This window comes from Gopherus flavomarginatus, chromosome 4 (genome assembly GCF_025201925.1).
Source record: "Gopherus flavomarginatus isolate rGopFla2 chromosome 4, rGopFla2.mat.asm, whole genome shotgun sequence".
Classification (NCBI taxonomy): domain Eukaryota; kingdom Metazoa; phylum Chordata; order Testudines; family Testudinidae; genus Gopherus; species Gopherus flavomarginatus.
The window spans coordinates 136,195,598-136,222,023 of record NC_066620.1 but is presented as its reverse complement, the minus strand read 5'-3'; the positions used below and the strand labels follow the sequence as shown (position 1 = coordinate 136,222,023).

The following is a 26,426-nucleotide window of genomic DNA, read 5'->3' as shown; positions in this document are numbered from 1 at the left end:
TCCAGAAACTTATCTTCACAGCAGCAAACCTTTTCAACATCTGCAGGCCCTAAGGAATCTGGCAGCTTCCCTACACTCTTCATATTAGTTTTCATGCTGTACAAAGATAAATTGTTGCTACAAAACATTAGAAAGGTGATTGGCTCATTCAGCATACAAGCACTATACTGTGTTTCAGTATCACATACAAAATGTCACAGAAGGCAAATTTTACTAGAAAAAAGCCCACATCTTTCATTAATGTAAATCTTCCTCAAGCTCCCTGTCTTGGAGGTGGAACCACTGGGTACAGAACTGACACGGACATGGCCTTTAGAGGCCAAAGGTGTGATGGCAACTCTGCGCCTGGCATGGTAGATGCTTTGCCTTTCACCATGAAGATTCTACAATGAGTTCTCCTCACACTTAGCTCCACATTTCTGACATCAAGACATGTTTGCCATGCTTCTTCCACTTGAATAGGAAAAGCCTCTGTTGCAGCCTCTGTTCCCCTCCATTAACTGACAAAAGATCATCCAACAGGTTCTTACTATGAGTTTGGAGACAAAATTTCACTCAAGAGAGCACACCATCACCTCTTATATTATTGTCCTAGTTAGCATAAAGAGATCCCCCAGGTTTTGTACATATCAGAACACAGTGCCCAAAAGGAAAATGAATTAGCTTTCACAACAACATGTGTACTCCAATAATGTGCGTCACCAGTGTGAATCAGTGGGTTCATCACTATGAGACATCTGTCACCAACAGACTGAGAGGAATCAGTTTATTTACAAGAGTGAGAAAATAAGGACAGCAGTTTTCAAGTTACATCCCTTTCTTATCAATTTAACTCCACAAACTTTCTAGTTTTTACTATACGACTGATTTTCACTGACAGATTAAAGTTTATAGTATGTGATCTAGTGAATAACTACTTCATGGATGGACTGCATGGCCTAAGACAAGGGTTCTCAACCTTTTTCTTTCTGAGGCCCCCAAACATGCTATAAAAATGATATAGTCCACCTGTGCCACAATAACTGGTTTTCTGCATCTAAAAGCCAGGGCCGCTGTTAAGGGGTAGCAAGCAGTGCAGTTTCCCAGTGCCTCACGCCACAGGGAGAACTATGAAGCTAAGTTGCTCAGGCTTTTGCTTCAGCTCCAAGTGGTGGGGCGCAGGGCCTCACGCTTCACCACCATGCAGTGGGAATTCAGCTTTCTGTCCTGAGCCCTGGCAAGTCTAACACTGGCCCTGCTTGGCGGACCCTCTGAAACCTGGTCGCGCCCTCCCCGCCCCCAGGGGCCTCTAGGCTCCTGGCTGAGAAACCACTTGCTTAAGAGGTCTTTGCCATCTCTAGTTTTTATGATCCGTAAGTGCTCTAATTAAAAAAAAAAAACAAAAAAACAAAAAAAAAACAATTCTGCTTCATGGAGGTTTTTCTCCCCAAGGAATTTCACAAATGGGGAATCTAAATCTGGATCACTGCCTTTTTCTTAAATGGATTTTTAAAATTCTTTGATAGAAACTGTCTGTCTTCCAATAGTTCCAGCTTTTCTGTTGACAGTGACTTGCAATTAAAAAAATTAACTACTGAAGTTCTGTGAGTTGAATACACCAAACAGGACAAAAGCAGTATTATTCATCATGAAGGAGATAAAAATAAAAATAATAAAAAGATCATAAATAGTAGTAGAGCAGCGTGGTTAAGCATAGTAGCTGGAGTAGATCTGAAAATTCCAAGAGAAAATCAACTATTAAGAAGATCAGTTCTATGATTACCTGAATGATTACGACGATCACCGATTCTGTAAGCCAATTTATATGCAGGGTATGAGTTACTCTGTGGCCAATATGCTGCTATTTTCAACCCACTCAAGCCTGTGGCTCTTTAATAAATTATTATAGGTGAGACTGGCAGTGCAGCCTAATATTAAGATTGCCCAACGCATCATACTAAAAGGATGCTTTTAAAACTTTGCCAGAGTTTAACAGTTTGGACTGATTTTCCATGCCTGCCGTCTGTCTCATGCTGAATTGTTTTGGAAAATTTCAGTCAAAACGGTTCAGCCGTTTCAGAGGAGACTAGGGGATGGGGAACAGGGAAGTGTTTTCTATCCTTTGGAGTAAGAATTTGAAATTTGGCAGGGGTGACCTCTGTGTCAGGGATATGCTTTTTTTTTTTTAAACCATCCCCATTAAAAGACTATCCATATTTGACATTTTAAAAAAAGTTGTGAGTTTACATATGCTTATCAGACTCCACTCCTGGGATAAGCAGGACTTTTCCCACTTTCAGCTCTGGGCTGCTGTAGGCCCTGCTGGTGCCAAGTCTGGTCACCTAAAGTGAGAGCATGGGAACCTGTCTCCCCAGTGCTCTCAAATGATTTCCCCTACTCCTGACTGGAATGCAGAAGGGATAAGAGCTGGACTAAGAGGTGGGGAATGGAACAATGGGACTGGATGGATAGAGAAGACGAACTTGTTGGGCAAGGAAACTAAGGCTATATCTACACTACAGACGGTATTAAGTATCAGACGGGTAGCCGTGTTAGTCTGGATCTGTAAAAGCAGCAAAGAGCCCTGTGGCACCTTATAGACTAACAGATGTATTGGAGCATGAGCTTTCGTGGGTGAATACCCATTTCATCGATGCTCTGAGATCGAGCCAAAGGCGGTTGATTTAGCAGGTCTAGTGAAGATCCGCCAAATAGACAGCTGATCGCTCTCCAGTCGACTCCTGTACTCTACCCCCAACAAGAAGAATAAGGTAAATCAATGGAGAATTTCTCCTGTTGACCCCCCGCAGCGTAGACCCTGCGGCCACTTGACCTAAGGTACGTCGACTTCAGCTACATTATTCGCGTAGCTGGAGTTACATATCATAGGTCGACTTACCACGGTAGTGTCGACATAGCCTGAGCCAGGGAGGGAAATGAAGCCGGGGGGGTGGGGAGGGAGGAGAAGAAGAGAGATTGAGAACACATCCATCCATCCAGGGGCAGGAACTACTGGCTAGGCAGTAAGATAGATAAGAAACCTGAGGAGTGAAGCTTCGGACTGGCTAGGTGAGGAGAATGGGAGCTGGAGTGGGGAAGAGACAGGACTGTGACATGGTCAGGTCAGAGTCAAGTTTGGGGAGCTAGAAGAAGAATCTGTGCCTACTAGAGCATACTTCCCACCAGAGCATGGAATGGAGTCCAAGAATCCCAAGTCTCATCACTACTCTACAGTCAGCAAATATCTGTGAAATCCACTGGCAGTGTTCCATCCCCCCGGGTGCTGGTCCACATAGAGGATGACAACCTACTACTGCTATCAGTTATTCCGTTAGTTCATGTGGCAGAAGTCTGCTTAGTTGGTCTCAAGTTTCCAACCCTGCTGATGATCTATGTGGGTGTCAATATGCTGCCTCATGATGGCATTTGTTTTTTCAGTGTGCCTTAAAAAATTAAAACAAAAACAAAAAAGCCCCCCTCCACACAACTAAGGAAGTTACACACAGAACTATGTTAAAAGAACATTAGGACTGCAAAGTTAAGCACTCAAAAGTTAACTTTAATTCTGGCAGTTCCTACCTATGAAACCTTAAATCAGGCACCTTCTGAATATGCATTATGATTAAGGCTACGATTTAGTCACAGAGGTCGCAGAAGTCACAAAATCCGTGACTTCCAGTGACCTCCATGACTTCAGCCTGCAGTGGTCGGGAACTAGGGGGAACCCCCGGCCACCGCAGGCAGCGGGGGACCCCTGCAGCTCCTGGCCCCCACAGGCAGTGGGGGACCCCCGCAGCTCCTGGCCCCTGTGCAGCTGCCACACTTCAGACAGTGTGGGGACCCACAGATCCCCATTTTGTCAGGTATATTTTTAGTAAGAGTCATGGACAAAAAAGAAAAATTCCCGAAGTCGTGACCTGTCCATGACTTTTACTAAAAATATCCATGACAAAATCTTAGCCTTAATTATGACAGTGTCTTTAACTACTTAATCACATGTAATTTTTTCCACAAAAACCCTGCCTCATTCCATGTACCATAGGATGCTGCTCACTAAACGAGCAGCTATTCAATGTTTTGTTTTATCTTTATTATTCAGCGTGTGGCCCTCTGCTTATTTTCTTCACATTATTCAAATCTCACCCTGAAGACAACTATTAATTTCCTTGCAGGCTTTTCTGAAGTACTCATTACTATAGCACCTGAGTGCTGCACAAACATTAATGTATCTACACACGGCAGCTATGAGATGAAGGGTATTATTATCCCCATTTTATAGATGAGAATTGAGACACTGAGACCAAGGTCAAAAGTATTAACTAATTGTGTACCCAACTTGAGACATCTAGGACCTGATTTCTCAGAGTATTTAACATTATATATTACATATACTTAATATTCAAATCACAGATTTCGTTGACTTTACTTGCAGCTGTGAGTGCTTAGCACCTCTGCAAGTCAGACCTCCTGGTCTCATGTCAGGCTCCAAACGATGAGGCAGTCACAATTAGTGATCACCTGTAAAAATCGTGACTTACATGACCCGTCCAGCATCACATAGGAATTCCGTGGCAAGGGAAGGATAAAATCCAATTCTCCAGGAGAGCATTCACCTGATTTATCCCTGAAACCCTCCCTTCTTTTCCTGAACATATTCTGCCTCATTCGCAATGCACCTTCCAACTTCCACAACAAATGAGCCATGGGGCCTATAGACAACAGTCTCTTTCACTACACTACCCTGCTTCATCCCCAGAGCTTGTCCAGATTTTGTGCTGAATGATGCAGGATCCCAAGGAAAAAAAAAATAGTATGTGATCATGAAATTAAAGTCTGTATCATAATGCTGGTGCACAGAACGACCGAATTAAAATTGTATAAGTAGTTTTAATTCTGGCACTTCCTAACTTTTGAGCCTTTGACTTTGCAACCTTAATAATGGTCTCAACATAGATTTTTTTGTTTGTAATAAACATTACAGTTTGGCTTAATCAGAGAGGCTGAACATGCATAAAGATAAACAAAGTGTGCAATTTACCTCAGCTCCACCCATCCATTTTGGCTCATCAGGAAATTCGGCACATAAAACATCTTTTGACTGGTCAATCCCAAGGACGTGGTAAAACAGCTTCTGATGCACATTAGTGGAGGTCTCAGTGCCTGGTATAATTCAGAAGGGAATTATTTCATTTTCAAAGACAATTTTTATTAACATCATAAACTTTTTGCAAGCTTCTCTGCCTCTGTACATACACTTGTGGTGAAAGGAGTTATTCAAGGATTGGCTGCTGACCCGTATCAGGCTCCATTCTTATTCTCACTACACAAGTAAGAAGAGTGTGTATTTGGGGGAGAAGCAGGTATGACAAATATTGATAATTTCAGGACTCGCTTCACGCTCCATTTTCTGGAAGCCATCAGCAAGTGCAAACATTATTCAAGGAGTCCAAAATATCTGAATAGGTTTTGGCATCATGTAACATGAGATGCCATTTATAGTCATCCTTTTTAATAAATATTCAGTAACTAAGTAAGATAACATTGGTATCGCTAGGATATTATCAGTTAGTGTTCATATAATAATACTTGCTGAAAGTCAAGAAGTGATATTTTAAGGCTTTGCATGAAGCGCTAGATAAAGTTTGAGATAGGAAAATAGGAATCTATGCCATCAGATTTTGTTTAATCAAATCAAGGTAAAAAAGAATATTGGCCCAATAATTTTTGGACATGTAACATTTAGGCTGCATTTCCTGTTGTTTTTTTTCTCATTAACCATTTGCTTGTTTTAAATGTTCAGGAGTGACAGACAGATGCAGTTTAGTCAGTAATTCAATCCTTACCAAATACTTCTAGATTTACACTACAGCACTGCTATGCGATCTTTTAACTTCTGAACTTAGAGCATTATTTCAATGCAAAAAGGACAACGCCAGGTACCAAATTTGGAAGTTTGTCCAAATTATAGTTCCAGAGCAGTTGAATGTGTAAAAATAAGAGAAAGACTTGTACCAAGTACTTTTTGATAAACATACTGGGAGCAAGATCTTCAAAAACCTCACCGTGGAAAGAAGGATGAGTAAATTGTTTACACAAAAAAAAGACAAGAAAGGAGAGACAGGAAAAAAAACACACTTATAAAGGAAAATAATGTATATAGACTTAGGCCCTGATCATTCAAAGACTTACACACCTTTACCACAATGATCAGGGAATGCATATGTACATTAAGTCTTTTCAGGAATGGAGAGTGCAGTGTATAGTACTTGTAGAAGTAGCAATCTCAGAGGGGAGAGAGTATCAAGCAGTCAATCAATATTCTACACATTTCTCAACTGCCTAAGGAAATTTCCTGGGGCAACTTGCCATGGATGTGGTTATACAGTGCTTAAGTAAAACAATTTTCTAGCCACTATTACATCCATCTCTTGAAAAAAGGGGTTACTTTTCTCCACTGATTCAAGGCATACTTACCATCACTTTTCCCATCTTGTTTTGGATAGCAGTTGTAGAACATGCCTTTTCCATCATGGGTCCAAGCCATGCAACTGAATTTAACCCTTTCCAGCATATCTGGAAGCTCTTCAGGACCATCCACTTTCATAAACTTGATAGTTACCCAGTCTGAGCCACTGGAACTCAGACCGTAAGCAAAATATTCACCATCTTCACTGAATGCATAACCTACAGATAAAGCCAAACAAATGCCTGGCTCACTATTTGGCTGCACAACTTTCTACCACTTGCCACAGACAGACAGAAGCATGGCACCAGTTTAAAGTTGAAAAGCATTTAAAAAATAACTGTCACTTTTGAATAAACGTTTAGAGCACATTTTTTTTTGTTTTAAACTACTTTAGTAGGTCGTGGTTCCCTCCGCCAGCAGCTAGTAGTAAATGCAATGGCAGCACCAGCGATCTTTGGTTGCTGGCCATCTCTCATCTATTGCACATCTTTAGGTTGGAAGCATCTTACCATCTTCCAACATGAAGCAGTGATGCAAGTTATTTATACACATATGTAGTAACTAGAAGAAGTGCTGTTTAGTTGTTATCCCAAAAGACAGAGAGGCAGGACTCTTAATTTCTACTCCCAGAGCTGCCACCAATGGAACTATTTAGTGTTTCTGTCACTTTCAATCCATTGCTTAGAGTAAACCACAGCTGAAGCGGGAGGCATTGCACTTTACTGGTGGGCATTGCAGTGTTCAAGTTGCTCCCTTCTAAAAACCTGTCTGTAATTAAATTGGGAAGGGGCACACACATCTTTAAATACTGTTTTTCCAAACGCAACTTTCAAAATTCACACAGTTTGACCCTATAATAAATCTATAGTTTATTAGAGTCCCTCCACACAGCTCTGTGTAGCTCAAAAGCTTGTCTCTTTCACCAACAGAACTTGTTCCAATAAAAAAAAAAGATACTTGAATATTCTGGGTGAAGTAGTATTAGCTAACGACCAGAAAAGGTCAACATAATTAGCAGGATCACCCACCTACTCCCAGAAGATCTCATCAGCACTGGTTGGTAATTTGTTCTGGGAATATGAAGGGATCTTTAGTACAACAACTCTTCCCAAACACACGGTATTCACTTTTCTGGAGTCCCTGGAGATTCCAGAATTTCACAGCTCACTGACTGAGAGTTTAGCTTAGCACACCATCCTTTTAACATAAAGGAAGACTGGTATGTGACAAATGCTGAGGACACTCTACTAACAACTATCTGAACTATGAGCCTTTTCCTCAATTGCTTGTGGATACTGGGGGAGAGTGGAGAGGGGGGCAGGCTTAAAATTAATGAATTTGAAGGACAAACATCTTCAAAGAAAGCAATTGCCATTCTAGAGATAGTCATTTCAAGTTAGACTCTGCAAAGCAATAGAAAATACAGAGAAATATACTGGAAAAATTATGCATCACCAGATGGATGGATTATATGACCTAACAGAATTAGCTGGAAAAGACCCGAGATTTATGTAGTTCTATCTGAATCATGAGAGGAAAACAAGATTCTGCAACATCTTTCAGGAGGGCCTTAGATGGATGTTGGCCCAGACATTGAGGGATAAATTCAGTCTGGTTATAAACAAGCTCAACTCTACTGAAGAGAATGGATTACACCAGGCCTGAATTTGGCCTGGTGTGTCCCCTAGCAATATAATTACAAATTAAATTAAGCTTTATTTATTTTTTTAAAAAGCCTTCCTTCACCCCTGTGCACACATGCACCACCCCTCTACCTAACTTTATAGCTCATGAGGCTATGTCTTCAATAGGAAAAAAGGTGTTAACTCCCTTGAAGCAAGAACATAAGAGCTGCCATGCTGAGCCAGACTATGGTCAACTTTCAGCAGTATCCTGTCTCTCAACAGAGCTTCAGGGGGAGTATACAGAACAGGGCAATTATGGAATGATTCATCAGTCTTCCACTTCCTGCTAGTCAATGGCTGAGCGTGGTTTGGATCATTCACCATTTTGGCTAACAGTTACTGATGGACTTATCCTCCATGAACGTATCTAGATCTTTTTTGAAACTAGTTATAATTTTGGCCATCATATGTCATGACAATGAGTTCCACAGGTTAGTTGTGCTTTGTGAGAGAAGGACATTTTCGTTTGAATTAAACCTGCTGCCTCTTACTTTAATCAGATAACTCCTGGTTTTTGTATTGTATGAAAAGGTAAACAGGGTGAACAACAAAGTGTTATTTACTTTTTCCACACGGCTTACAATTTTATAGACCTGTATCATATCCTCCCTTAGTTGTCTCTTTTCTAAGTTGAGCTGTCCTAATCTTTTAGTCCTCCCTCATGTGGAAACTCTCCTTACCAGTGATCGTCTTTCTTGCCTTTCACTGAATCTTTTCCAGTTCCACTGCAACCAGAACTGGACACAGTATTCAAGGCATGGGTACTCCATGGATTTCTGTACTGACATTACAATTTTTTGGTCTTAGTTCCTATTCCTTTTCTAATAGTTCCAAACATACTGTTAGCCTTTTAGACCGCTGCTATGCATTTAGCTGATGTTTTCAGAGAACTATTTGTGGTAACTCCAAGGCCACTTTTTTGAGTGATAACAGCTAATTTAGAACCTATTATATATGTATAGTTGGGATTATTTTTTCCCCATGTGCATTATTTTGCACTTATCTATGTTGAATTACATCTGACATCGTTGCCCTGTTACCTAGTTTTGTGAGATCCCTCTGTTATTCTTCACAGCCTGCTTTGGACTTATCTTGAATAATTTTGTATCTGCAAACTTCACCACTTCACTGTTCATGCCCTTTTCTAGATAATTAATGAATACAGTGAACAGTACAGGTCCAACTACAGATCCTTGGAGGACTGCACTCTTTATTCCTCTCCATCGTGAAGACTGACTATTTATTACTATCCTTTGTCTCCTATCTTGCAACCAGTTATTGATCTACAAAGGGATCTTCACTCTTAAGCTACTTAGGATATGTCTACGCTGCAATTAAACACCTGCAGCTGGCCCATGTCAGCTGACTTGTGTTCATGCTATGGGGCTATTTAATTGCAGTGTAGTGTTCAGACTCTGTCTCAAGGACCTCATGAGGGGGAAGGGTTCCAGAGTCCAGGCCCAAGCATCTCTACACTGCAATTAAACGGCCCCATAGCCCAAGTCCCAGGAGCCCTAGTCAGCTGACAAAGGCCAGTTGCCGGCCTTTAATTGCAGTGCAGACATGCCCTCAGTTTGCTCAGAGGGACCTTGTCAAAGCCTTTTGGAAAATCCAAATACACCAAATTGACTGGAGCACTGTTATCCACACAGAAGTATAGAAACATAGGACTGGAAGGGACCTCGACAGATCATCTAGTCCAGTCCCGTGCACTGAGGCAGGACTTAGTATTACCAAAACCATCCCTGGCAAGTGTTTGTCTAATCTGTTCTTAAAAACCTCCCACGACAGAGATTCTACACACTCCCTAAATAATTTGTTCCAGTGCTCAACTACCCTTACACTTACGAAGTTTTAACCTAAATGTCCCTTGCTCCAATTTAAGCTTATTATTTCTTGTCCTGTCCTCAGTGGTTAAGGAAAACTATTTATCACCCTCCAATTTCTAACATTTTACATATTTGAACACTCTTATGTCTCCCTCCGTCTTTTCCAGAGTAAAACCCAATTTTTTCCTTGTAGGTCATGTTTGCAAAACCTTTAATCATTTTTGTTGTTCTCCTCTGGACTTTCTCCAAATTGTCCACATCCTTCCCAAAGTCTGGTGCCTAGAACTGAACACAGTACTCCAGTTGAGGTCTTATCAGTGTTGAGTAGAGAAGAAGAATTATTTCTCATGTCTTGCTTATGACATTCCTGCTAATACAGGGTTTCTCAAACAGGGGTCGGCGCTTCTGAAGGAAAAGCCCCTGGCGGGCCAGGCCGGTGTGTCTACCTGCTTCATCAGCAGGTCCGGACGATCGCGGCTCCCACTGGCTGCAGATCACGGCTCCCGGCTCATGGGAGCTGCTGGAAGTGGCGCGGGCCGAGGAATATACTGGCTGCAGCTTCCAGCAACTCCCATTGGCCCTCTGCTAATACATCCCAGAACAGTATTACATTGTTAACTCATATTTAGGGGTTAGTGATCCACTATAGCCACCAGATCCTTTTCTGCAGTACTCTTTCCTAGGCAGTCATTTCTCATTGTGTACTTATGCAATTGATTGTTCCTTCCTAAGTGGAGTACTTCGCATTTGCACTTATTGATTTGATCCTATTTATTTCAGATCATTTCTTCAGTTTGTCAAGATCATTTTGAATTCTAATCCTGTCCTTCAAAGCTCTTGCAACCCATCCCAGCTTGGGATTGTCCACCAAACTTCATACGTATACTCTTTATAACGCTAGCCAAATAATTTATGAAGATATTGAATAGAACTAGACTCAGGACAGATTACTGTGGGATCCCACTCAATATGCCCTTACCATTGGTTCACTGTTAAACTGTAACTTCTCTCTGAGTACAGTTTTCTAACCAGTTGTGCACTCAACTTATAGTAGGTTTCTCTAAGCTATATTGCCATTCTTTGCTTATGAGAGGGTCATGTGAGACAGTATCAAAAGCCTTACTAAACTTGAGAGATGTCACATCTCCCGCTTCTCCCTTATCCACAAAGCTTGTTGAACTCTCAAAGAAAGATACAAGGTTGTATTCTTGTTGGCTCCCTCCAGGAATTCTAATGGATCAATGAGGCATGACTTCCCTTTACAAAAGTACTGGTGCCCAGTACTTAATTTGGGCTCACCTGCATGTAATTGCCAGGATTGCCTCTTTTAAAAAGACAGCATTACATTCACTACCTTCCAGTCATCTGGTACAGAGGCTGATTTCAGTGATAGGTTATACACTACTGTTACTAGTTCTGTACTGTTATACTTTAATTCTTTCAGAACTCTTGGGTGAACACCATCTGGTCCTGGTGACTTACTACAGTTTACTGATCAGTTTGTTCTAAAATTTTTCTATTGACACATCAAGTTGGACAGTACTTCAGATTTTGTCACTACCAAAGAACAGCTCTAATGTGGGTATATACCCCACATCTTCTACAGTGAAGACCGATGCAAAGAATTCATTTAGCTTCTCTGCAGTGGCCTTGTCTTTGAGTGCTCCCTTAGCACCTCTGTCATCTAGTGGTCTCACTCCTGTTTGGCAGGCTTCCTGCTTCTGAGGATATGTCTAAACTACAAGATTATTCCGATTTTACATAAACCGGTTTTGTAAAACAGATTGTATGAAGTCGAGTGCTCGTGGCCACACTAAGCACATTAATTCAGCGGTGTGCGTCCATGTACCGAGGCTAGCGTCGATTTCCGAAGCATTGCACTGTGGGTAGCTATCCTGTAGCTATCCCATAGTTCCCGCAGTTTCCCCCCCTCCCATTGGAATTCTGGGTTGAGATCCCAATGCAAAAACAGCGTCATGGGTGATTCTGGGTAAATATCGTCACTCAATCCTTCCTCCGTGAAAGCAATGGCAGACAATCATTTCGCATCTTTTTTCCCCGGACTGCCCTGGCAGACACCATAGCATTGCAACCATGGAGTCCTTTTTGCCTTTTGTCACTGTCACCGTACGTGTACTGGAATGCTGCTGACAGACGTGGTACTGCAGTGCTACACAGCAGCATACATTTGCCTTTGCAAGGTAGCAGAGACAGTTACCATCCCTATTGCGCTGTCTGCCATGCCATTGTAAATTGGCGATGAGATGACAGTTACCAGTTGCTCTGTACCATCTGCTGTCATGGGTGCTCCTGGCTGGCCTCGCTGAGGTCGGCTGGGGGCGCATGGACAAAAATGGGAATGACTCCCCAGGTCATTGCCTTCTTTATGTTTTGTCTAAAAATAGAGTCAGTCCTGCCTAGAATATGGGGCAAGTGTACTAGAGAACCAGAGAGCACAGCCGCTCCGTGTCAGAACCCTGAGATCCCGCAGAAATGATGAGCTGCATGCCATTTTAGGGGGTGCCCCATCAACAACCCCACGTGTTGCTTCCCTCCTCCCCCAACCCTCCTGGGATACCGTGGCAGTGTCCCCCCATTTGTGTGATGAAGTAATAAAGAATGCAGGAATAAGAAACACTGACTTTTTAGTGAGATAAAATAAGGGGGAAGAAGCCTTCAGCTGCTATGATAGTCCAGGCAGGACATTGAAGAGTGGCGGGAGAGAGGAGTCCAGCCTCCCGCTGCTATGATAGTCCAGGCAGTACAGAATCTTTTCTTTAGACATGAAGGGGTGGGGGAGCTGATGGAGCTCAGCCTCCAGTTGCTATGATGAAGACGGTTACCAGCCGTTCTGTACCATCTGCCAGGAATGACCGGGAGTCATTCCCATTTTTACCCAGGCGCCCCCGGCCGAGGCCAGTCAGGAGCACTCACGGGCTGATGATGACGATGGATAGCAGTCATATTGTACCGTCTGCCACCGGGAAGAGGATGCTAGTGTTCAACACTGCAGCACCCCGTCTACTAGCAGCATGCAGCAGACACAGGGTGACATCGAAAAAAGGTGAGAAACATTTTTTTCCCTTTTCTTTTGGGGGAAGGAAAGGGTGTAAATTGACAACATATACCCTGAAACACCCGGGAAAATGTTTTTGACCATTCAGGCATTGGGAGCTCAGCCAAGAATGCAAATGCTTTTCGGAAACTGCAGGGACTGTGGGATAGCTGGAGTCCTCAGTATCCCCTCCCTCCCTCCATGGGCATCCATTTGATTTTTTGGCATTCCGTTACGCTTGTCACACAGCACTGTGCTGTGGCCTCTGTCTAGCACAGCCTGGAGATTTTTTGAAATGCTTTGTCATTTCGTCTTCTGTAACGGAGCTGTGATAGAACAGTTTTGTCTCCCCATACAGTGATCAGATTCAATATCTCCCGTACGCTCCATGCTGGAGCTCTTTTTGGATCTGGGACTGCATCGCCACCCATGCTGATCAGAGCTCCACGCTGGGCAAACAGGAAATGAAATTCAAAAGTTCGTGGGGCTTTTCCTGTCTACCTGGCCAGTGAATCCAAGTTCAGATTGCTTTCCAGAGCGTCACAATGGTGCACTGTGGGATACTGCCCAGAGGCCAATATCGTCGATTTGCGGCCACACTAATCCTAATCCGACATGGCAATACCGATTTCAGCGCTACTCCTCTTGTCGGGGAGGAGTACAGAAATCGGTTTAAAGAGCCCTTTATATCAATATAAAGGGCCTCGTTGTGTGGACGGGTGCAGGGTTAAATTGGTTTAACGCTGCTAAATTCTGTTTAAATGTGTAGTGTAGACTAGGCCTGATGTACTTTAAAAAAAGGTTACTGTTTCGGCATCTTTAGCAAGTTGCTTCTCAAATGCTTTCTTGGCCTCTCTTAATATTTTTTTTTAAAAGTTTAATTGTCAGTGTCTATGTTCCTTCCTATTTTCCTCATTAGGATTTGACTTCCGTATTTTAAAGGATGCCTTTTTGCCTCTATCATCCTCCACTGTTTAGCCACAGTGGCATTCTTTTGACCCTCCTACTGTCTTTTTTGATTTGGGGTATACAGTCTGAGCCTGTTACAGTGTTTTTGAGTTGTCTCCATATTGGCTGCAGGCATTTTACCTTTGTGACTGCTCTTTTTAATTTCCATCTAACTAGCATCCTTATTCTTGTGTAGTTAAATGTTACCGTGGTGGGGGTTTTGATATTTTCACCTCCTACAAGGATGTTAAATTTAATTACAGTATGGTCACTATTGCCAAACAGTTCAGCCTACAGAGGCAGCTTGTACATTTCACATGAGTTAGTAGGTTAAGGTAAGCCCTAAGCTTCCTCACACACACTAACTCAACCTGCTAACTCATGTGAAAACTACATACTGCCTGGTCTTCACTAGGATTCTGCCCACGTTAGAGATATTCTTTGCTTGTTCAAGGTAGCTGGGCTGTGCAGGGATGTAGCATGAGGCGGACATAACAGTGCCACAGGTACAGCTTAATTAATATACAAAAATTTAGTAAAAGGTAGATCAGCATCTTTAACTGGACTCTGTACTGGATAGTCAATCAGTGGAGAGGCAAAGCACTACCCTGGAGAACTCCCACTCTGCCTTGCCCAATAATTACCATTTCTGGCATAAAGCTGGACAAATACTTTGAACTGACATTTGAAAGAAATTACACTATAAAAAGTGCTGAGGCACCTGAGAATCACACAAATGCATATGAAGATTATAAAACAATTCAGAAAACGAAAAGCCTGTGCTGAGAGAAAGAGGAAGGATTACCCAAGTGACATTAGATATTCTTACATATAACCATTAGGAAATCTTTGAAATAAGGAGAATTCCTCGCACTCATCTTTTTCTCTTTTGCTTTTTTATTTTGAGTAGACAAAACCCCTATCAGACACCGTAACTTTCCCCACAAAAATACTTATGAACATTATGTTTTGATGTAAACAAACAAAAACAAAAAATCCCCTAACTTTTATAGTTTTGTAGCCTCAAAAATAATCCCAATTTCTGTTTTTTTAAAAACTCCTGCCTCACTGACCTCGTAAAGCCACAGTGCCATCATCAGAAAGCTTATTTGGATCAAGAAATATTTTGGCATCAACATCCAAGGATTCCTGCACATATAATACTCGCTGGTTCTGCAGTCCAGTATTGTAAAAGTGAAAAAACCTGGAAAACACAAACTGAGTGAGCAAAAAAGGAACTCTATTTTTATTTTCCAGCTCAGCTAGAAAAAGGAAAAAAGAAAAAGGAGGAGGAGGTGGTTTGAAAGATTGGTAAGAAGCGATAAAAGACAAACAGAAGCCATACAGTAGTAACATCTTTACAACAGAGTATCCAAATGCTTCTGGAATAAAGGGATGTGGAATTCATCTAAGGCACTTTCTACCAAAAAACAAAAAACCCAAACACACACAAAATATACAATAGAGGATGAAGTAACTTCCACACTACAACATGACACTGAACAGTTTGACAATCTTGAAATCTTAGGAAGTTTGGGAAGTTTCATAGGACTGCACCTTAGAAAACCTTTGCACTCAATATTACTATTTCAAAGCTTCCTTCCATCCTGATTCTGTATCTGGTGGCTGATAAGTAAGTTTTAAATAAAAAACTGCATTTGAAACTGTTTCCCTGCATTTCCTTGCTAAGGTCTAGAACAGCAATAAGTGTCAGAGGATAGGTTTCAGAGCAGCCATGTTAGTCTGTATCGGCAAAAAGAACAGGAGTACTTGCGGCACCTTAGAGACGAACAAATTTATTTGAGCATAAGTTTTCATGGGCTACAGCCCACTTCATCAGATGCATAGAATGGAACATATAGTAAGAAGATATATATACCTACAGAGAACATGAAAAAGTGGAAGTAGCCATACCAACTGTAAGAGGCTAATTAATTAAGATGAGCTATTATCAGCAGGAGAAAAAAAATCTTTTGCAGTGATAATCAAGATGGCGCATTTTAGACAGTTGACAAAAAAGGTGTGAGGAAACTTTAATATTAATATGAAACTAGATACCATTAACTTGAGTTTGAATAGAGACGGAGTGGCTGGGTCATTACACACATAGAATCTATTTCCCCATGACAAGAAGGTGTGAGGATACTTAACATGGGGAAACAGATTCAATGTGTGTAATGATCCAGCCACTCTGTCTCTATTCAAACCCAAGTTAATGGTATCTAGTTTCATATTAACATTAAGTGTCCTCACACCTTCTTGTCAACTGTCTAAAAAGCGCAATCTTGATTATCACCACAAAAAATCTTTTTGTTTTTTTTAAAGTTAGTTTCACTTCTGTGTTGCCAGGTATTTTCACTTCCTAGTTTATTAAATTAGTATGACTGGACCACTGTTTCCCAGAATACTTTGTGTGCTCCCTCAGCTTTTTAAAAAGTATTTGTAATAGCCAAGGCCAGTTCCAGGCACCAGAGGAGGAAGCACATGCCGGGGCGGCACATGCTAAGGGGCAGCATTCCGGACAATCTTGGGGCAGCACAGTCCAGACTTTTTTTTTTTTTTTTTTTAAACACGCTTTGGCAGTCCAAGCGGCTTTTTTTTTTTTTTTGGCTTGAGAGGCAAAAACGGTAGAGCCGGCCCTGGTAATAGCTGCTGTTTCAGAGATGATTAGTTGCAGCTGCTATTTCTTATCTTATAGTCGAAATGTGATTTATGAATTTCTAAATATTATAACCATAAGAAGTTTATAGGCCTTATTTCAAACGAGTAAGATGTACATGAGAAAGCCGCCTTTATATCATGTAATCTCTAGATCTGGATAAATACAATTAAAAGTGGTACAAGCACAATTTTTTGAAGTTAGTCTCTCACATGAGGTTGATCATTACTAATGGATAGTGAATACATATTTCAGATAGGGATGCTATTGGAAGAGCTGCAGCTCCTCTCCCTGGCTTTGTGTAGCAAAACCACTTTCTGAGTAGTCCTCTTTTCCCAATCTCTGAAGCAGCATGGAGGGGGGCATAGCGGAATTCCCTGCACCTGTGGATAGTTGTGGGAAAGCATCAAAACCTATTGGTTGACTGGAAAAAGGCTCAACTGAAAGACAGAAAGGGCTCTTCATGATTTTTACAATTAATAAATGTCCACATGGCACAAAGAGACATTACAAACATGGCTACCACATCCCCTCTTTGCTCTTTTTGCTGGAGAATTGCTGCATGTCTCTGTAGTGATGTCATAGGACAAGGTAACCCAAGCTGCAACTCCATTTCTGCAGTTGAGGAAAGCCCAAAAGTCAGCATCCTCCTTTCTACCCTCGTCTAGTTAAAAGGAACAAAAGCTGCAATTTAAATTGGCAAATTGTCAGTAACTAAAATTTTTAAACGAGTACCCTTATATTCTCATTTTCTTTTTTTAAATCCTTCTTAAACAGTATGACTTTCTGCTCCTCTGCTGATATTTAAGGGTCTTTTGAGCAAAAGAATATCTACAGAAAGATAATGAAAATGACTACATAAAGTCCTGTCAATTGCACAAAGTAAAAATAGCAAAATTTCCTCCAGTCCCTCTGACCTTTCCGGTTTAGTAATCCTAGGTATTACTTCTAACCAGGGCTTAGAATTCAGCTTTATGATCTAAAAAGCACCCAGCAGCTTCTTTACATACCTTTTTCCTTTCTTGAAGTGGCAACTGTATTTGGGATAGTCATAGAGCTCAGTCATTCGTTCTTTGAATAACCCTCTGACAGGACACTGCTCAAGAAAGGGCACCGTAAGCTTATTCTGGGCCTCCACAAAAGCCTGAAGGTAAAAAATAATGCACATGCTGAGTCAAACATACCTGTACGTCCTACAAGAAATACTATCTATCTATCTTCTGACACAAGTCGCACAGAAAGAATTGCTCTATGTATCTGATGTGTAGAGTCACCCGTGAAGAGTCTCAACGCCTACCTCCATAATATCATGATAAAGTGATAGAAAATAAAGTATTCAAGATAAAATAGTAGATCTCAATCTAGACTCTCAGATTCACACTTGTGTAATTAAAATTACAACCACCAAAAACTAGATTTCCTCCCATCCCCCCAAAAAGAAGCATTTAAGAAAGCTTCTCATATTTGTCCAAGAGGCTTGGGTAAAAATCAGATTATAGTGTATATCTAAACAGCGCTAGCTTTACTTGCATCACAAGAAGCATACAGAGCTGCTGTACGGCGCGCCTCCAGTATTCTACAACTACTAAAACTGGAACATTCATAAGGAAAAATAAAGTGTATTTCATCCCAATAAGGATAGTATTTATACAGCAGTGTATGACTGGCAGACATACGTAACACTTTGAGCTGTGTCAATCAATCACATTTCACAAGTGATATAGAATTGGTCTGGACAGTAAACCCAGGAAAGCCCAGGGTAGAAACAGGAATTGGTTTTGTAACTTCTTCCTTCTCAGAATGTACTGAACCAAATCCTCATGACAGCAGGTAAGATTCACACATGTGAAGAGGACTCAAATGGTGCATAAAGGTATATTCTGAGCTGGGTCTCTGTTCTTGAGAGACATATAATCAAGTTCCTGATCACTTATGGACATTAAAATTTAAGTGTCACAAAAGGGTAGCAATGTCAACCCTGGTCTCAAGGCCAAATCCCACTCAATTATCTTTTGCCTACCCAAGTTCCTTCTGCAATTTCAATTAGAAAAAGATATTCTTCTATTTCACATCCTAAAATTGTTATGTAGGGTGTCCGGGAGCTGTTAAATAGGTGCTATATTTTATCCCAGAGTTGAGTTCTTTTCAGCAGCAGATGAAATGAGCCCTTTATAGCTTACATAGCAGTCTAAAATTCTTTAGAATTCTTCAGAAAGCAAGGTGTGATACAAACAAAATGGATCCTAGCGGTCCTTGTACCTCGAGTACTCATTTACCTCTTGTGCAATGGAGTAAAAAGTACCATTCAAATCTTGAATATGCGAGAGGACCTCACATAAGCCCCTGGTCTGCTAGTACAGGCACTTACCAAATCTAGCCAAGAGTATTAATTTAGAAGCTATAAATGCCCAACAAAAATAAATAAATTTAGGGAAAACAAATTGATTATTTCAATTACACCATCATGAAAATGTAGATAGCAAACACACTGGCTACTCATTTAATTAAATTAATGTTTGCAAAACACTAAGATTCTCAGATCAAAGGGACAATATAAGTGTGCAAATTATTATAAATAGCCACACACTTATTCCATTTGCTAGCCTGAATTGTACTGGTATATCACACACAGGTAAACACTTCAGGACTATTCTTACGCTCTATAGCGCGTGTCAAACAGAGTGATACTTATACATTACCTGTTCAGCTCACTGTCAGATCAGACTAGTGGTTCTCAAATTTATTTGATTGCACCCTCCTTCATGTCTGTAGTAGTTCACGCCCACCATCCCTCCCGCCACACAACCATATATGCTGATAAAAGCAGCAGAGGCACTTCACTTGAATCAATTTCGACTTCTGTCTTTTTCACTTGAGTTTGGCTCATTCATGCAACAGAAAAAAACCACAATCCATTCTAATAAGAGTACAAGCAAAACTGTGATTGTGCTGCATGCTTACAATTAATTGCACACATCATGTTGTAGAAAACGGATTAAGGTACAGATGGCAAAGACTTTGTATAATACTAAGCAAGCTTAGGAGAAATCCATCAAAAACACACAGTGCCATCTGAAGACCTGATATGTCTGAAGTAGCGGTCCCCAACCTTTTCGCGTGGCGAGCGCTGGACAACTAGCCGCCGAGGAGCGTGGTCGCCCAACAAGCAGCCGCCGAAAATCAGCGACATTTCGGCAGCAGCGCTTCTTGATGACGCTGCTTCTTGGCGGCAACACTTACTGGCGTTGCCGCTTCTTGACGGCATTTCGGCGGCGACGCTTCCTGGCATTGCCACTTCTCAACAGCATTTCAGCGGCTGCTTGTCTGGCGGCCAGTAGGCGGGCGCACATAGATGCCCCGGCGGGTGACATGGTGCCCACGAGCACCGCATTGGGGACCCCTGGTCTGGAGGAATCAACTTTGCCAGTTATTTGTTGCTGTGGGGTAAAATGTGTGCAGTGAGGTTTTTTCTCCCTAAAGCTTCTCATGCCCCCTGTGATGGTACCTTCCATAAGGCTTTTGGAAATATGCTTAGAATGTGTTTTATGCTACATATGCCATGTAACAGGTTATGATCTACTGAATGTATTAATCCTATTTGTATGCATGCATCATTTTTGTATTTGAAGTTATGAATGTTAGCTGTGTACCGGCTTGATTTCTAAATAACCTTAGTAGAGCACTTGGTCAGTTCCTGGAGAAACGAATGTTGAAATTAAGTACCTAATCAAGAAACACTTAAAGGATAATGGATCTTGGAATGTTCCAATCCACATAAGAAGTCTACTTGAGGATGTTCAAGATAGCATGTAAACAATGGATGCTGCCTGAAAAAACGGAGCTGGACATTGCATAGGAGTGAGGAGGGGGTCTCTACCCACAAGAGAAACTCTATTTAAACCCCTGGGAGACCCCTCCATGTTGTCTGCAGCTGGCTAAAGAGAGAGCATCTCCACCCCCCAGGATACTTGGAAGAAAGTGGAACAAAGGGCAGTGGCTGCAAGGGGTGTGAGTGATTATTCAACCCAGGCTAAAAGGAGATTAGTCTGTAAAAGGGAGCATTCTGGAATTGGTGAGGATCTTATCTGTATTCAGTTTGATTAGACATAGATTTGCACATTTTATTTTATTTTGCTTGGTGACTTACTTTGTTCCATCTGTTACTACTCGGAATCACTTAAATCCTCGTTTCTGTATTTAATAAAATCATTTTTAATTATTAATTAACTCAGAGTATATATTAATACCTGGGGGAGCAAACAACTGTGCATATCTTTCTACCAGTGTTATAGAGGGCGAACAATTTATGCATTTACCCTCTATAAGCTTTATACAGGGTAAAACAGATTTAATTGGGTTTAGACCCCACTGGGAGTTGGGCATCTGAGAGTTAAAGACAAGCACACTTCTGTGAGCTGCTTTCAGGTAAACCTGCAGCTTTGAGGCAAGTAATTCAGATCCTGGGTCTTTGTTGGAGCAGATGGGGTTGTCTGGCTCAGCTGGGGTCCCACGAGCCGGGAAAGCAGGGGTAGAAGTAGTCTTGGCACATCAGGCAGCAGCTCCCAAGAGGGTTTCTGTGATCTAACCCATCACACCCTCAGCCATTCCTGAGGCTCCAGCCCCCTAATCATTTTGGTTGCCTAAAATGTAGACTTGAAGGGATTATTGGAAGTGTGTAAATTAATTTGTTTTTCCAAAGCTGCAAAGTCTGATAACAAATCTCAATCTAAGTACTTGTTCCAGCACATGCTTTATTGCTGTTGTCACAGCTTTTATATAAATGGACTGGGAAATGGAGTATAACAAAGGAATAAGTATCAGAGGGGTAGCCATGTTAGTCTGTATCCACAAAAACAATGAGGAGTCCAGTGGCACCAGAAAGAGTAACATGGAGCGAAAACTGCAGATACAAGCACATATTATTTATGCCTATATCTGCAATTTTCACTCCATGCATCTGAAGAAGTGGGTTTTTTTAAGCCATAAAAGCTTATGCCCAAATAAATCTGTTACTCTTTATGGTGCCACCAGACTCGTCGTTTTTAAAGGAGTAAGTACTATTTCTCCCTGGCCCCACTATTCAGCAATTCTATATGGTTTCCTTTTTTACGGTTATTTCATGTCCTGCATGCACTATCTAAATATGGGGGCTGGAGAGGGAAGGACCTTCCTTCCTTGGACAGGATATTCTTCTGTCCCATTTTGTGGTAGTTATATTACTAGCAGAGTAAATATTGAGGCATTCCACAGCAAGGATAAATCAAAGTTACATGTCTGCTCATATGCCCTGGGGCATTCAGCAGCTAATGCTGAAGCTAGGTCTTTAAAGACAGCCAACCAATAGGAGAAACCTCTTGCAATTCACCTTCAAACATAACACCCACTAGGATAAGCTTAGTATTCAGCTTATTTCCTAAGGGTATTGGTCTAAAAATCACATTATTGCTATAGCAGATTCATGATTACGTTTGCCCCTTTGCCAAGCAGTAGTAGATGTCAGCCCTTGCTGATCAGTTTCATGTCAGAGGTGAAATCAGTGACATGGGCTTAACGTATTACTATTATAATATGTTTACTTATGAAGTGTACATGAGTCCTGGTTCCTTGAACAGAGATGGTCACAAATTGCTCACAGGCAAGTCCCTCTTGCAAACCTCAGATACGGCACCATTGCCTCATCACCAAGCAGCAGCAGCCTCGGAATTGCCTCACAATGCTCAGAGGATACTGTTCCTTGTTTCTTCTTGGAAACACCATTGACAGTCCACCTTCACCCCCACCCCCTGTTCAGAGCTCCTCCTCTAGGATGAAATGGCCACAATGGGACAGCCTGGGCATCAACCCTCTTCATGCAGCTGCGTTACCAAGGAACCTCAGAAAAGGTTCAACTGCCCAGATAAAGGGCAAGTCATTTAGTATAATCTCCCTGACCCAAAAAGTCATTGGGTAAAAGTTTCATGCATGTTATGAATGGATGTATAAGCACTCAGGATCATCTTAGCACGTCATTATGCTTTTGCTAAATTCAACCACAGCTATGTCTGTGTTCACAAGAACTTAATTCAATATCTGATGTAGATGTCAATATTTTAATCATGACTGCATTTTAAATGGTGACTACTTTGGTCGCACTGGTGGGAGAGAATATCAGAGTTTTCAGTTTTAGGTTGGAATTTCTTTACTCTTGTGAATTTGAAGTAGGCTCTTCACATAATTTGACCTCAGTATTTTGCAGCCAATCTGCATTAGCAATAATAGCCTGATAGCACCAAGGTGGAGAGTTCAAAAGCAGTATCTTTTAAACGGGTACATAACAGTGTAAAAAGAAGACAGAAGATTATCCATGGAGTTGGTTAGATGAAATGTTAGGTGCCTCCCCTCAGTAAGGATAAGCATGCCTGACTCAAGGATAATTTAAAAATCATATAGAAAAAAGAGAAGGTATTCTAGGATTCAGATCAGTCTAGCTACAAGTGGTAGCATTTCTAAATAACATACAAAGGCACAACAGGATTGGAGAATGCGGTACGGAGGGGTAAGTACGATTGTTTAAAAACAAACAAAAAACCCAACTGTTTTTAGAGGTCACCTATATATACACATTAGCACTGGGGTCAGCAAACTTTCAGAAGTGGTGTGCCGAGTCTTCATTTATTCATTTTAATTTAAGGTTCTGCATGCCAGTAATACATTTTAATGGTTTTAGATGGTCACTTTCTACAAGTCTATAATATATAACTAAACTATTGTTGCATGTAAAATAAATAAGGTTTTTGAAATGTTTAAGAAGCTTAATTTAAAATTAAATTAAAATGCAGAGCTCCTCAGACCGGTGGCCAGGACCCGGGCAGCGAGAGTGCCACTGAAAATCAGCTCACGTGCCATCTTTGGCATGCGTGCCATAGATTGCCTACTCCTGCATTAGCACCTACTTAGATAACAGAGGGTCCATTTGGATAAGAGACTAATTTTGATCTTGTTTGTTTAAAGTTAACGTTAGGTTCTTGCCCCACCTTACCCTCAGCTGAAGATTCCCTCTTTCCTTGCTGTTTCTAGGAAGGACACTATGCCACCCCTCCACTGGGGTTGCTCACTCCAGCAAAAGCAGGGGAGGCACCATCAGCTGAAGGCAACACTGACTCTGTGGAGACAAATGACAGTCTGCTCCTTCAAAGCAAAGGCAGAAGACATAAAAGAGATCTATGGGGTCAGCTGAATAAGATTTTATACCCTTCCTCCCCAAGATACCTGGGGGACGGGGAGTGTTGAGAAGCATGCTCAGCCCACAAAGAAATGGAAAGCCTTTGGGCGAAGGGGAGGGATGGGCAAAGGTCTCAATGCGGGAGACCTTAGGGCTGCACTGAAGCCAGCCCCTATTACTCCTTGAAGCATCCTAGGTAGTCCAAACTTCTTACACCCTCAATCCCTGCTTATTTGTTCTGCTGCTGAAAGCGTGGCTGTCCCTCCTCTTTCGCCTTACCCCTTTTGATGAGGAGGAAGACAGGAGTATCAAATTCCCTGCTCCTCGTGGGAGAGAGAAAGCAGACCCATGTCCTCTTCCCTCTGCTGCAGAGCAAGGGGCCAGTGAGGAAAGTAGGTAGACAACTACAAGAGGCTCTGCAGCAGCAGCTTAGCACTCAGGGCCAACAGTTCAGCTCTTCCCAGGGTATGTCTACTCTGCAACGTAAGCCCAGGATTAGTGGAAGTCAAGTCGGCTGACCAATGTTAGGTAAACCTGGGCCAGAGCATCTACATTGCATCTTAACCCTACATAAAAAGACTATTCTCACCTGTGCTTGAACCTAGGGCTCTGGTGTTCACACTGTAGTGCAAGATCCAAGTCGAAGTAACCATATTTTGGATTTCCTAGCACTCTCCCCCCATCCTGATATGTGGTCACTATGGCCCTAGGACCATGGTGTACTGTGCAGAAAACTTTACTGCATGTTACCAGGAAGCAAATCGCTTTGCAAAAGGCTTGATCGGTTCGCTCTCCATTGCAAACCCAGGAGGCTCTCCCAACAGTGTGCTTGCGGATCAGTGATCAGAAGTTAATGGTTTAATGTTGACCTGAGCTGCTGCCCTTTGGGTGGGGTGGCTTCCACTTACAACAGAGTGATTGCAGATTGTTGGGATAGAGGGACTAAGGAAGTCCAGCTGACTCCCAGGACCTGAGTCAAGCGAGGCTGTGTTTACACTGCAAAGCAACAGGGCTCAGACCCTGGGTGCCGACTTAAGCCAAGCTCGGATCCTCCAGCCTTGCAGGGTCCTGGGACCCTGAGCCTGAGCCCTGGGTTACTGCAATTGCAGTGCAGACAGAATTTTTTTTTTTTTTTTTTTGGGGGGGGGGGAAGAGGAAGATGTCAGGCTGCTACTCAAAGCAAGTAATATAGTTCCTACAGCATCCGATAGTGAAATGGAATACTCTACCATATCCATTTTATTTAATAAATCTATCAGAATTCTTCAAGCCCTCTTGCATTTTAAACTCTCAGCATTACTAACTCCAGTGATGATATATTTCATCGAGGCCTTATCCAAAGCCCAATAGAGTCAATTGAAAGACTACAGTGGACTTTACTGGATGTTGGCTTAGGCCCTAAAACATTTGTGGTAGGAGCATAATACACTGATTTGGTCTTTTTTAGTCATAGTTATTTCTATAAAGTTAACAATTACTACTGATGCTTCTAGTACATTTCCAGCCATTATTCTTCAATGACCTACTGCTTTATTAAATTTTTTTGTGAATACATATATAATATACTTATAATATACTAGACATAATCTCATTAGCAGGCTGCTACCCTCCAGGATCTGTTAACTTTTAAATCAAGGCACTGATCTCCATTTTCTATTTGACAGTACACACCAGTGCTTTAAATGGTGCAACCCTAAAATTATATTTGTGACAGACACGGCAATTTCCTGAAACATCCTGGACAAACTGTATTGAACACAAGAATGGCTATACTGGGGCCATCTAGCCCATTATCCTCTCCCTGACAGTAGCCAGCGCCAGATGCTTCAGAGGGGATGAACAGAACAAGGCAATTTTGAGTGATCCACCCTCTACCATCCAGTCCCAGCTTCTGGCAGTTGGAGGTTTGGGGATGCCCACAGCATGGGGTTGTATCCCTGACCGTCTTGGCTAATAGTCATTGAGGGAGCTATCATCCGCGTATATCTAATTCTTTTCTGAACCAAGTTACACTTTTGGCCTTTACAACATACTCTACCAACACTTCGAAAATGTGTGAAAAAGTGTTTGTTTATACCTGCTACCTACTGATTTCATCATATGACCACTAGATATTGTGTTATGTGAAGGGGTAGATAACACTTCCCTCATTTTGTCCATACCACTCATGATTTCATAGACTTCTATCTTAAATCCCCTTACCCATCTCTTTTTTAAGATGAACAGTCCCAGTCTTTTTAATCTCTCCTTGTATGGAGGCTGCTCCATACCCTTAATCATTTTTGTTGTCCTTTACTGTAGCTTTTTCAATTCTAATATGTCCTTTTTGAGATGAGGTTACCAGACGGCATGAGTATTCAAGGTGTTGGCATGCCATGGATTTACGTAGTGACAATTTGACTTTTTCTGTCCCTATTTCCTATTCCTTTCTTAATGGTTCCTAACATTGTTAGCTTTTTTGACTGCCGCTGCACTCTGAGCGGGTGCATTCAGAGTTCTACAATGACCACAGATCTTTTTCATGGTAACAGCTAATTTAGATCCCATCATTTTGGATGTATGGTTGGGATTATTTTTTCCAACATGCATTACGGTGCACTAAAC

General features: G+C 41.7%; 1 protein-coding gene across 1 annotated transcript in view; it reads right to left on the bottom strand.

Moving 5' to 3' along the window:
* The window catches only part of PREP (prolyl endopeptidase), a 168,825-nt gene that overhangs the window by 134,637 nt on the left and 7,762 nt on the right, over nucleotides 1-26,426 (bottom strand). Inside the window, exons 3-6 of the mRNA XM_050949268.1 lie at nucleotides 17,632-17,765; nucleotides 15,036-15,166; nucleotides 6,454-6,663; nucleotides 5,018-5,139 (exon numbers count right to left, since the gene is read on the bottom strand). Of these exons, the coding sequence (XP_050805225.1) occupies nucleotides 5,018-5,139; nucleotides 6,454-6,663; nucleotides 15,036-15,166; nucleotides 17,632-17,765 (597 nt within the window). The remainder of the gene's footprint in view (nucleotides 1-5,017; nucleotides 5,140-6,453; nucleotides 6,664-15,035; nucleotides 15,167-17,631; nucleotides 17,766-26,426) is intronic.